This window comes from Gavia stellata, chromosome 18 (genome assembly GCF_030936135.1).
Source record: "Gavia stellata isolate bGavSte3 chromosome 18, bGavSte3.hap2, whole genome shotgun sequence".
In the NCBI taxonomy this organism is placed as follows: domain Eukaryota; kingdom Metazoa; phylum Chordata; class Aves; order Gaviiformes; family Gaviidae; genus Gavia; species Gavia stellata.
Genome location: NC_082611.1, coordinates 6,042,103 through 6,055,340, shown reverse-complemented (window position 1 = coordinate 6,055,340; position 13,238 = coordinate 6,042,103). Strand labels below are relative to the sequence as shown.

Sequence of the window (13,238 nt, the reverse complement as noted above, 5' to 3'; positions counted from 1 at the left end):
GACAGGCTGAAGTCAAGCTTTTATGTAATAGTACTGGTTTCAAAGTAGAGTATTTTTGTACTGCTGCCTCCTGCACAGCTAAGATTATAATTTCTCCCTCTGTATTCATATCACAAATACAACATGGACGTGGGGCACTGTTCCTTTAGCCCATCAGCCTCATGTAATCACTAATTTGATCACAGCATCTCTCTGCTAAAAAGGAAAGAAAACAAACAATGAAAATAGATAGTAAGTTTTGACTTCCAATTACTTCAGTGATTCTAAATTTTCATTCTAGTTTTTGAGAACTCTAGACCAGTTTTAACATACATCTATTTCAACTCGAATTTTTAGGAATTTTAGTCTCACAGAAGTGAAAATTTATATCACAGATGTGACCCATGTATAGAAGAAATGCTAGGCAGACTTCTTCCATAACTTCTACAATGCAGTGCCGTGTTGAAACATGGAATGTCTGCTGTGCAACACACCATCGAGAACAGTCTATGCTTCCTATCAGATTAACCGATTACTTTTTTTTTTTTAAACACATTTTTCTGGTTAATAATACACACCACTACCTGGACACCCAAGGGTATGCTGAATCAGCATCTCCAGAGGAACACTAACAAATGAAAGCTATTGTTCATTCTAGTAATAAAAAGATGCACAAACATCAGGGATGCTAGTAGGAACATCAAGGGCTAACCACAATCCTGGAACAACGGAAAAAAAAACCCCAAACACTAAGAACAGAGTTAAATACCTTCTACCATTTTTTTAATCATTAAAAGTTATCAGAGCACTGAACAGAGGCATTGCACAGATTCTCCTTGAATATTCTCCAAGAAGCACAGTCAAATATAAGGTAAAAAACTAATATTTTTACTGGTTTTGCACTATACAGTTTCCACAGAGCTCCAGGCTGAAAACATGGTACAATTACAGCTGTTCTTTAGGCTTTTTCTGTATATTTTCTTCTAAACAGAAAAAGAGACTAGTTCCATGAGCTTCAAAAACCGAAGTTGCCTGGTTTCCTATGGATTTCTCTCTCCAAAGGTGAATATTGACTCAAGTAGACTTCCATTTCTCATACCATCAGCATGAAAACAATACCGGTACCAACAACATTACCACAGTATTATCAAATGCCACGAGCCTTTAGAGAACTTGGTATAGCAGAAATTATGGATTATGATACTACCGTGGTATCAGAATAGTACTCATTCACTGCCAGTCTCAAGGCTGAATGAGCAGTGGCTAAGGAGGCATGATCTCTGACCAGAGCCTTACTGTCAATGTGACATTTAAGAGGGTCTTTTCCTTGCAGGGCTGCGATACCTAACAGAGCATGACCGCCAGCTGCACCAACAGGAGGTCTCTCCTGAAACTGGAGACCTGTTTTCCTTCAACTTGCTGGAATTTATTATTTTTGAGACCTCTACCATATGCCAAACTTAACAGGAGACAACTAACATGTTCAAAAGTGTAGGGTAGGCACAATCTCATCTACATACACACACAAAGCACAGTAATAAGCCTCACTTCCTCAGGAAATCAGACTAAAAATGGCACAATCATGAAAAGCAAAGGTCTGGGCAAAATCCCGTGTTTTTAGAATTGGAAGCAGAAGTCAATGTCTTGGCTAAATTATTTTTTGCCTTCCTATTTTCTGCTAGCGATTAACTATACGATAGAAAAAAACTGGAAAATCTTTGTATCTACCAAATTAGAGTCACAAATAACCAGATGTTGCTCTGGAAGCTTACTATTTGAATATGCTTATTTGGAGAGAGCAGATTGGTCACTTAATGGGACACTATCAACTACCTTCTGGTATAAAAATGCATGAAAAATCCATTTTTGGAGAAAAGAAAAAGCAATACCTACTAGTCATTTCTTCATAATATTATTCTATAAATGAATGCAGAACCTGCCAGCAGTTAATATTGCCCTGAAGCACTGTGAATAAACATTTGTCTGGTATTAGGTACACACACCCCTCCACATATAAATCAAGGCACAATGTGCCATATAGATGAACAAGAGAAGAAAAGAAAATCCCTACCTTGTCCTATATTAGACATTAAGTGCTTCTTTTGATCACAAAATAACTCATAAAGCCTATCAAAAAGCTAGCACTTCTCTCTCTGTCAGATAAAAGACATTTCACTGTAATTAAACTTCTGTCCAACTTTCCAGAAGATTAGGGGAAGAAGTCTGACAGGCTCTATTTATATTTGTGACTGACACTCCTTGGGACATCCAAGGAAAAGAGAAGATGGGCAATAGATTTATGACATACTTCTGAGCTAACAGCAGTTATGGAGATGGACGGTTCTGAGCTTATCATCACTCATTCATTGTTTTTTTTATTAAAAAAAAATCCCTGCTGCCCGACTCAAAAGCATTTTTTGTTCAGTTTGCAATCTACATTCCCCAGCCTTCAACAGTTTAGGTTTTTATTTCATTTTTAAGCGACAACACACACAGCAGGTTGTTTGGGTAAATCAGTTTTACATGATTTATATGAATAAAGGTGGTAAACAACCACATCTCTTAACGGAACTCTGTGAACACTTGGAGAAGGAAAATATTTTTTCAAACATATTCTATGTATCCCTTTTCACATATGAAACTATACGTCAAAACACATGGCTGGGTTTCTGACACGAGTTGATGAGCATAAGCCATCAGCTCCAGGATCCCAACACCAGAACCAAAGACTTACTCCTCTTCCGTTTTTCTTTGCGTGCTTCATCCTGCTCACTAATAACTTCACCTATGTGTTTCCTTATATTTGACTTTCTGTAAGATACCTCAATGGTCCAAAGTCAATATTACACTTAGACAACAGGAGCAAAAGTAGAAAAGAAATTATCACTTTGGGAGGGACCACAAGTCACCGAAAAAGTATATTTTCATAGCCTGTCTTTCAAAATTGAAGCAAAGATCAAACTGTAAGCGGCATCATTCCTTCATGCTTAGCCAACTCAGAGCACAACACTGATGAGAAGGGAAGTTCTCCCCTATATTTCAAATTCTAGAATGCTTTGCCAGGATTGTTTTAGGAGATCTCTCCAGAAACTCCGAATAGGCACATACAGTGCTAGAAAAATAAATACGCAGCTTTTCTCACTTAAAAAAAAAAAAAAAAATAGCGTCTACTACATCATTTTTCCATAAGACAGAAGCTTATAAACCGCTTGGCCAACTCTCCATATTGCAAGCTACAACTATCAACTCTTCCTGAAAAAGTACAGTTCAACGTACCACGCCTACAGCATTCACACTCTGGGGGGAAAAATGTGCTTAAACTAATGATGGCTGCATGGTTAAACTGACCCAGTAATAAAACACCTTTCCTTCATTACCTTTTGCTAAACAGCAGAGCAGGTACACTTCACACTATCAAAGTGGTCCTAAGCAATCTTCTTTTGAGACTTTAAACCTTTGGACTGTTATCTTTGTTCTGCAGTTACAGGGCTCCACGATACTTCCCACTGTTACTGCTGAAAGCATAATTTACTCTATTTACACAACTTGTAGCAACACACTCCAAAACAGCAGTGAGATTCCATCACGCGCTATTAATGGCACTTTCAGCTACATTACTCAGCAATCCTGAAGTTGCAAAGAGGAGGAGTAAGTTGCTGCTTAAGTGTTCAGTGCGAGAGTGACCCTCTTCTCTTTCCCCATGCTAGCACCACAGGAAGATTTTCCTCCCTAGCAAAACCAGCAAACTCCAAGGGAGTCTACACAACTCAAACATGTAAACAATCACTGTTAAAAGAAATTGATTTAAACCCACTGTTCAGGAAATTCAGCCCTGCAGTTCTGTGTCTAAAAGCATCCAATCTGAGTGATACAGCAAATATGATATGCATCATCACTTGATCTCTGGGAGGCCTTGAGACACTGGCAATTGCACAGGTTACGCAAAACACAGATCGTGCTTCAGATCCCCAAGCCAGAAACAGGGGGAATATCAATGCAAAGGCTGCTTTGTAATGATGCAGCCTTTTTGCAGTGTGATGACCTTTATTGCCTTTTGAAGAACAGAAACAGTGGCTCTAAAAAATATACAGTAATAAATGGAAAGCAGTTCAAGAATGGAAGAAGGAGACAAAAATAAATTTAGACTGTTTAGTGAAGCCATATGCTGTTGGAAAACGTTGTTACGAGTGTGCTTGCATACCATAACTCTCCATTCTAGATCAACTAAGGGACACTGAGAAACAGTTGAGCTAGATCTGTCTCCAGTTTTACTGGAGGTAGATAGCAAATTGTTCCCTTGTGATACCTTTTCCATGCCTGGTTTGTTTTCTGAAGTCAAGTCCTGCTCATATGGCTCTACATTAGCAATTAACTCCTGCTTTGCTACTAAGCGTCTCGTCTTATCAAAAAGAAACTGGGGACTATTTATCAGGTTGTGAGGCAAACAGTAGCTGGCAAGTGTCTATCACAGTCACTAAACAATGTGCCAAAGGTACCATCACTGGGAAAAAAAAACAATAAGACGACTGCAGTGTAAAGACTGAGAGAAAGACTAATCAGCTTGCAAAAAACCCTTCTAGGCACTCTTCTGCCTGTGTTTAAAAGTTCAGTCACGACCAAACATACATTCACTGTACAAAGACTCAGGATCAGCCATTTGGGGAAGAGGGCCATATCACCATCTTTAACACCACACTCAAACCTCGCCTACTAAACTGAATTTTGCACTGTAGCAACAGGTAAGCCAGGACTATTCATGATTCTCCACTTCATTGCCAGAAAATAAATTCAGATGCCAACTTCTGATGATCTTTTCTTAAGTTATCTAACAAATCATTAATTTTAATGGATAAAATTAATCAAAGCTTCTTAGGTTAGGCAAAAATTCTTTTGTCTTCGTACTGCACATATACACACACATAATCACTGACTTTATAAATCAAACATAGCACTGTCAGTCCTGAAGACTTAACACATTTCAACTAAGGGCAAAAGAACTTGTAGCTGAAAAGAAAACAACAGAAAGCTGAATAAGTGCTGGGCTCAATCACTAGAGGGAGTCACAATCACATATTACGTTACTGTAATATACAGGCCATTCTGAACACTATTATGAAACAAATAAAAGAGAAGACCATCAGTTAAATCTGGATGTCATTCAGGGAAAAGAGAAAATTAGATTTGCTTCCTTAACAAGGTTTTACTTCCAAAGACTCAAGACCTTCTCCTGGGAACTTTAAAATCATCTGTAATGAAAGGTTTTTAAAAATGTATCTTATTGCCTACATTTTAAGACAGAATAAGGTATGTGACAGAAGAAAGCCGAAATTATCAGTTTTGGAAATGACACACAGCATTGCATCAAGAATATGTTAGAATTTTAATATAAGCAGCTTTACAGCCCATTTCACTTGAAATCAAAAAGTAATCTTAATCATGTTTTTATTTTTAAACTAAATTGGCACAATTACATCCAGCATGAGCAGGCACTACCAAAAAGCTGCTTTTTCAACAGATGATTCCCCTTGGCCATTAATAAATTTAGAAAAAGCGTTTCTCTGACAGGCTGTGAGAAGCAGCCTGGGGGAAAAGGAAAAAAAAAAAGTCAATAACTCAAACATCTCAAACATTACCACCGTTCTTTTATTTGATCGTTTGATCAATTGTGGGTTTGAGGGTTTGCTTGGTTTATTTTTAATATATGAAATGTCTTTTTTATAATGGTGAGATTTTTTTTTCCCCTTTAAACTTCCCAGCAAAAACCACAAAACAATTTGGCCGGCTGCACTCATGGGAATTTACACTTGGCTAACAATTTTACAATTGACTGAACAGTTTCATTAACAGTAGCGGCACATACGAAGCTTTTAACACCCAGCTTGAATCCTGCCCATCATTAGTAAGGTGGAGCCCAGAACACAATCATCTCTTGAACCAAAATCTACCACATACCTCAGAAGACACATTAGCAAATGCAGCCCTAGACAAATAAGAGTGTTTGTTCAGTGCTCAATTACACCGTATTTGACTGCTTTACATTCAACATGTTTACACCAAAGGCTGAAATTCTCCACACTTCTCTTGCTTAGACAAGTCAGCTAACACCTTGGCAATGCAAACAGTCTAAGAGCCTTTTTGAAAGCTAGAGGTATTGTTTTTAATAAGAACAGACACCATGTTCCTAATGTGAGGAGATAAAACAGTGTGAGAAGCAAGATTATGTGCACCGAGGATGAGAAGCACCTTCTGGCACACTGTGGAACCATGTTAAGAAATGCTATGTGTAACCAATGCAGTCTGGAAAGTTAAGCTCTGGCAGACAAATTCATTTCCCCTATTCACCCCTACGCCAGGGCAAAGGCTTAAACACCCTCTAGTTTCAAATACATATCTCACTCTATAAACAGCCTGCTCTTCCCAAAGCCTAGCAGTACTTTGCCACCAAAACTGCAAACATACTTTTCCACCACCATCTATACAAACTGGTCCTCTAAGTAGTCAAATCACAGCCCTGAGGGCTCTTATTCCCTTTCTCATACCCATATGACTACTTTGCACATTTTGCTGTGACATTCCCTTTCCAGATGAGATGGTCTGGGAAAGCAGCTCACTTCCCTTTGCAAACACTTTAGCTCATAAAATAAAGCTGGATAAACTCTTCACTGCATCCGCCCACAGTTCATCTTTTTCTTCCTGCAAGGATTTAAGTAAGCAAAACACTCTTCATCAACATGGGAAAGAATAGAAGATAGCATAGAAAGCTCCATGGAACAGCAAGGAAATCTAAAGAGCCATTTTCTCAGTTTGCAGTCCTTGTTTTCTTTTTACAAGCTTTAATATAGCTGTGTCTTGCTACCAGCATTGGTATCACTCACCTGTTCGTGATGGTAGAGTTCTGCTCTTTCAGCACAAGCTCCCTTTGCTGCAGGGCCACAATTTGCCTTGAGAGATCATCAGGTGTCCTACACAATTAAAACAAAACAGAAACTTTTAACAAATCATTGGTTGAAAAACTATGTTCCATACATAACCATAAAAAAAGTCTCATGAAAAGCAGAAAAGGCAATTTCACCAGGCCTAAGTTGCTGCAGATCCTTAGATCAACAGAGGGTTGCATCCTGTCCAGCTTACATAAAAGCCTGTTTTATTAAAGCCATTGCTGTATGCTGTAATCACCAAGTCGCAGCATCTCACCACTGTTTACTTCAACCCATAAACTAACTCTAAAGCCGTAGAGTCAGCAAGACCAAATTCTTCAAAGCAAGCAGCCTGCATAAACATTCATACAGGTGAACAGACAGCTTATCACTTGAACATACACACTTTTTTTTTTTAACATATGTCACAGCAGGCGTTCACAACCTCCTCCCCATCCTAGTGCTCAGCACAAATACACAGAAGTGAGCACACCCAGCGTTACTCTAATTGCTACTCAACTACAGAGTCTCAGGATCATTACCAAGAGGGTAAGAAAAGGAGGAAGCCAATGTACATATGGACAGTACAATTCAACGGCTCTGGCTACTGCTGAATAACCTCTGATAGTGTAGAGGTTCAGCTACCTCACGGGTGACTCAAAGCAGCGTTCCCACACAATTACCAGTGTCCTGACTTCAGAGTCCCTCATACAAGCAGTGACTCCAGAGCTGGGGGCAGGAGGGAATTCATCAGCTCTAGATAACACTTCAGATACCACTCTGATAACCTTTTCTTGTCAAAGAGATCAAAGATTTCTACAGATCCACTTGCAACAGCTCTGCAGTTGTCAGGAACAGGTGATTTTTTCCATCAAATCCAATGACGAATTCTTAAAACTAGTCAAATGGGATCAAGATAACTCTAGTCTGGCAGTCCCAGAAATCCCTATCCCACAACAACCTCTGCAGGAGATAAAGAGAGTTCTCAGAAAAGAACAGTTAAATCATGAGTGTAAGAGATTCAACTTAAAATGAAGGCAGCTTATGAAAAAATATAAAAAGATTTTTCTCCTGAGCCACCAGAAAGGGTTTCCCATCCCAAAAGAGAAGCATCTGTATCACACTTCTCAAAGGAAAGGAACCTGGGGAAAGGGCATCCCAGTATGTACTGGGTACATCCTTTTGCTACAGCAAGATGCATCACCCCCGAAGGGGAAGAGTGACCCAAACCTTGAAAGGGTTTTTTCATAAGGAGCGAGTGGGAAGCTAGTTTTGCAAAAGTGAAATCTGTGGAAACACATTCTGTCAGGTACCCCAAGACGCAAGTCAAGGCTTCACTGTTGCTGGCAGATGAAATTAAGCCTGGTCAGATTTTACATTATTCAAATACAGCCCTGGAATGAGGCTCCTGCCACTCCAAAAACTGACTAGGCAGGAGATGTGCCTCTAGCTTGACCATTGGGATTCTGACTGAACCTAGGACTAAAGAAGCCGTTTCTCTGATGATACCACTTTCCAGACAACTATGCACACACAGAAAAGGCATCACTTTTTCTCTTTAATGATCTGTCACTTCCAGCCAAGTGAAAATCAGTGAAAGACTAAGCTGATGCAGATAGTCAGGATTCAGTTCCGGCAATCCCAATTCAAAGGTTCCTGCTTTTTGCTTCCAGAATTGCACACATGCAGCCTTCCTCGGCAGAAGATTTTGAAGCCTCTAATACCACTGTGTTATATGCAAGTCTTAACAGTCAATATATAATAAAACAGATGGACATGGTCTTTCTCAGACAATGGAGACACATATTGTGGCAGTCAAAGAAGCCTGTCAGAACAGGATGAAACACTATCCTTCAAAGACACCACACGCAATGGCCAAGGAAACTATAAGAAGAAACCAAGACACCAAGCTGGAGATGGCTTCATTAAAACATCTAAAATTCAAGCTCTGATAGCAGAGACAAGTCAATTTTAAGCCAACACGCACCTGCATTTTCAAATGTGTTGCAGCACTAGGTAACACACTTCAAACTCCTGTAGCTGCGCCTGAAGGGATTCTTAAATTAAGCAGTTCCCCATCTCTTTACTGAGGGATACTTCATGAATGGGCATCAGGGCAAACACTGGAGAAGTAATTCAACCCAGTCTGATTCGAGACACATCTCCACATCACCCAAGAGCAAGGGCAAAACAACACTGGTGTCTTTGAGCTCTTCAGAGCTGAGATTCCAATCTAACACTGCTCTAACTTTGCTTCCCAAGTTGGAGGAGTCAGGTTCTTTCTACTAATATATAAATGGAGAACTAAATGATAATATATGCCAGAAAGTGGAAGACAGTTGGTTTCACATGCTCCACAATGTCTGCAGGGAAAAAAAAAATAACATCAAAAAAACCTACAAGATAAGTCTGTAAGGCTACAATCTGATTTCAACATGGGTTCATTAGCTTCTATCTGCAGGAAGCGGACCTCTGACTCAGTTTTTTATTTTTTTTCCATGAATTAAGGAAGTAGATGTTCTGTTCTCTTTGCGCAGTAGTTTCTAACTATAAAAATCTAGAGATAAGGTAAGGATAAAGGCAACTTTGTATTAATGCTGATGAGAAAAAAAATTTATGAATTACATTTCCCTTTCCGCTTCAGCATCTTTCACCTACTAGAGTCACCAGAAGCTCAAAAACAGAAAACACTAGACAGAAATTGACTGGGTATGCTTAGTCTGTTTGGCAAAAAGAAGCTGTAAGCAGACGCACCAATTTCAACATGGACAATCTTTGTAAAATTTAATGCCAAGTCAACAATGCTCCAAAAAATGGAGTTCTAAGTCTCTCATAATTCAACCAAATACAGCAGATTTATCATAAGGATAGTTAGTATCAGGCATCTCTCTTGCCATGTTGAGTGCCAGCCCTCAACACCAGTGTTTGGTCCCTGTATCAATGAAATAATTGCACAGATTTTTTTTAAATGGGCAAAAAAGTTTATTTGCCTTGATTTTTTTCTCATTTTTTCAGAAATTCATACCATAATGTATTAGGACTGAGACAGAGAACTGAAATTAATCCAACAGTAAAATGAGATGGGATTATAAAAGCCACAGATTTCTAGTAATGATAGCTACTGACAGATTTCCAATAAAAAACAATCATCCTCATCTGTTTGGCAATTCAAATCAACAATCAGCTTCCAATCTCAGTTTCAGCAATTGGCAGCTTTAGGTTTATACTTATTTATGGAGGTTGTTTTATTGGCATTAGATACTTTTTTTTTTAAGTGGAGTGGCATAGATATAAAACAGAAAATAAAATCAATGGGTATTAACCCCCTCTAAAGAAGAGTTCACTTTCTTTAAAACTAAATCATGTCAGGTGATCAGAGACAAAGATACCCCTTGCATGCACTCTGCTGTCAAATACCTGTATTGAGAGGTTTCAAAAGCCCGTTTCTGAGGTCTACATCCTATCCTGACCACACACAATCTGGCAAAAGCCAAATTTACACAGTTCCAAGTAGAGGAATGACACTGCATGCACAATGAAATTAAATCAGATGAGCTTTCAATTTGAAGGGAATTGGTCAACTCCCAAAGCACTGCAAATACCAACCAGCACTCATTGCTGTCAACAGCCCTCTTATTTCACAAGTTTCTGAAAACAATGCCACATAAAGAGAGAAATTTGTCAGCATCCCAACACACACTTAACATGTTCTGGCCTTGAGAGCCTTTGTCTGATGGGCTAGCTGCATATAATTTTTGCTAAAGCTCCGTCCATTCCCTATGGAACAGCTGATATCAAAAACAGTATTAAAAAGCCAAGAAGTCTGCTTTAAGAGATTCTGTCTGACAATACAGCTTAACAACACTACTTGAATCACCACTGCTACTTAAGAGAAGTTTGAAACTCTATCCTTAGATAAATACACCCAGAACTCCCCTTCCGAAAAGCTGCTGCTTTGTGCAAACCTGCAGACGGCTGCCTTCCCCGACAGAGCCCACAGAACCACAAAAAAACCCCACACCTAGTTTGCATCAGCCATGCAAAATCCTGTAAATGAAACAGACACACTTAACAGTATGATTCAAGAGAAGCATGTTATTAAAACTGAATCATATGCTATGCAATTATAAAGGTAACATGAAGAACAATGACAAAGTGGCTTCCAAAATGCAGGTGCAGATGAAATCACTGGCTTCAGTTCCTTTCTCCTGGGTAAGACACAAGGAGCCAAAAGCTAGACCGTTCTTCCTCTGTCCCACCATCCCATCCTGAGACCACATTTCCTTCTGCAATAACATTTAAGCAAAAATCAAAAAAACAAACAAATGGGAGAATTTAAGGCTAATTTGGAAACAAGATCTTTTGCCCTAAACGAGCAAATTAGTCTAGCATAGCTTAGCAGCACAGTAAGGCAGGAGAGGGACAAAACTGCTGTTAACCAAAGCTCTTTGACTTCCTTTGAAGTGCAGATAATTTGAAAAAGAGCAATTTAAGAATGATAAAAACCTAAAACTGTTCAAATGAAGTGAAAAATTAACTTAATGGGATGCCCATCCAAGTCACTCAATGACTTTCAAGCGCCCACTGGCACACTTTAACAAGGAAAACGGCTTATGCATTTTTTTATGCTTTTTTTTTTTTTTTAACATACACAACTAGCATTTCATAGACATTTGCTAGAAAGCTCTGTTGAACTGTCTTAGTTAAGGATCTATTACCATTTCAGTATAAACTATGACAGTTACACACTGAGAATTAGCTGTTGAAGTAATATTAAACCAAAACTCAGCAAGCAGATGTTAAAGTAAAAACTGGAATATTTTTTAATTTATAATTTATTAGAACGTCAACTTCTTATTGCTTCTATAAAATGTTCCAAAATTCACAGCAAAGGAAGAGGTTTGATTGTAGCTAGATATCTGGCATTAAATTTTAACTATGGAAGTGCAAGACAAAAGTAACGCTAAATAGAAAAACAGGCACTTAGTCAACTCTGTTTGGAGGACTAAGTTCTTCACTGCTTTCTTTTTTGTTTTAATTAAATTTGCTTGAAACTACCAAACTAATAACACACTTATAATACTAAATTGCTCAGAATTACTTATTTTTAGAAGTCTGTTGAATTAACAATACTCTCTATAGTTTTAACTCGGTATGAAATACGATGACACAGATTTGGTTGTCTCAACTAAGTTATATTAAATTGAAATGGAACATTCCCAGGTTTTTGGCATGGCGTATTAGGTGGATCCATAAACTGTTTTACACTTAAGCATAATTAACTGACAAAGACCAGAGACAGAAGTCTTTACTAAAGTGTTAAGAGAATCAGGCACAGAAAGGGAGGGCACATCTGCTTCTTTCTCTTAAAAAAAAAAAAAAATTCCTTTTTTTTTTTTTAGGTAAGCTCCTGAAAGTATAAAATCTGGATTTCGTTCCTTATCTGATTTTACATTATGTATAAGAAACACAAGAAGATTGTGAAATTCTCCCCTCCCCAAGAAGGACCTTTTCTACTTTTAAACAAGAATTTAATCTTCTTCCTAGGCAGGAAAACAACAGCATCTGAAGAACAAAAACAGGACGATAACATGACAACAACAGAAGATTTCTGGAAAGGCATTTTAGTTGTTTTAAATATTTCTGTGTGATTAGAAAGGCTGTGGAATGCCTGTAATAGTCCCTTCCTGTATGTTTGAAGTGAGTCCCCCAAACATCCTTTTTGTATATTTGAGCTCCAAAACTGCTTTAACACCTCTATCTCTGGTTTACAGGACTCCCACTTATTTCTTAAGCTTCACCAGCAAGTCCAGAAGCAGCTCAGTTCCTGTGATGACTTGCCCTTCAAGAAAGTACAGCAAATAACAATCATCACAACAGCACATACCGACTTCCCAAAAATACAGCAACACAGAGTCCTTAAGTTTAATTTGGTCACATTAACTCGAAGTTTCTATCAGAAAACTGCAACTTGCTCAACATTCCTTTCTCCTCGAAACATGCATAACCTCCCTGGGAACATATCTTAGCTCCCCTTCACCAGACTAAAGGAAACGATTGCCACTAAAATCTTGTGTCCAGGCCTGGAAGTTCTGAGAGTTAAGTTTCACAACAGTACTTCTCTTGCAAAAAAGCCCCTTCAAGCTCCAGTCCAGGTTGTTACATTTATTTGTTAATGTCTTCGTGCCTACATCCTCCCTTTCTATTGCTAACTACATGAACTAAACCATATGGTAAGGAATCTGCTACACACATTGTTCACAAAAATAAATTCTCACAATTTCCTAGCCAATTAGGACACATTTAGTGTTTTGTAACATTTTGATTAAAATGTTTTGAAGG

The 13,238-nt window shown here is 38.4% G+C and overlaps 1 protein-coding gene across 1 annotated transcript in view; it reads right to left on the bottom strand.

Annotated features, from left to right (window-relative positions):
* MAD1L1 (mitotic arrest deficient 1 like 1) overlaps positions 1-13,238 on the bottom strand; it is a 373,028-nt gene that overhangs the window by 324,532 nt on the left and 35,258 nt on the right. Inside the window, exon 10 of the mRNA XM_059826248.1 lies at positions 6,855-6,941. Coding sequence (XP_059682231.1) covers positions 6,855-6,941 — 87 coding nt within the window. The remainder of the gene's footprint in view (positions 1-6,854; positions 6,942-13,238) is intronic.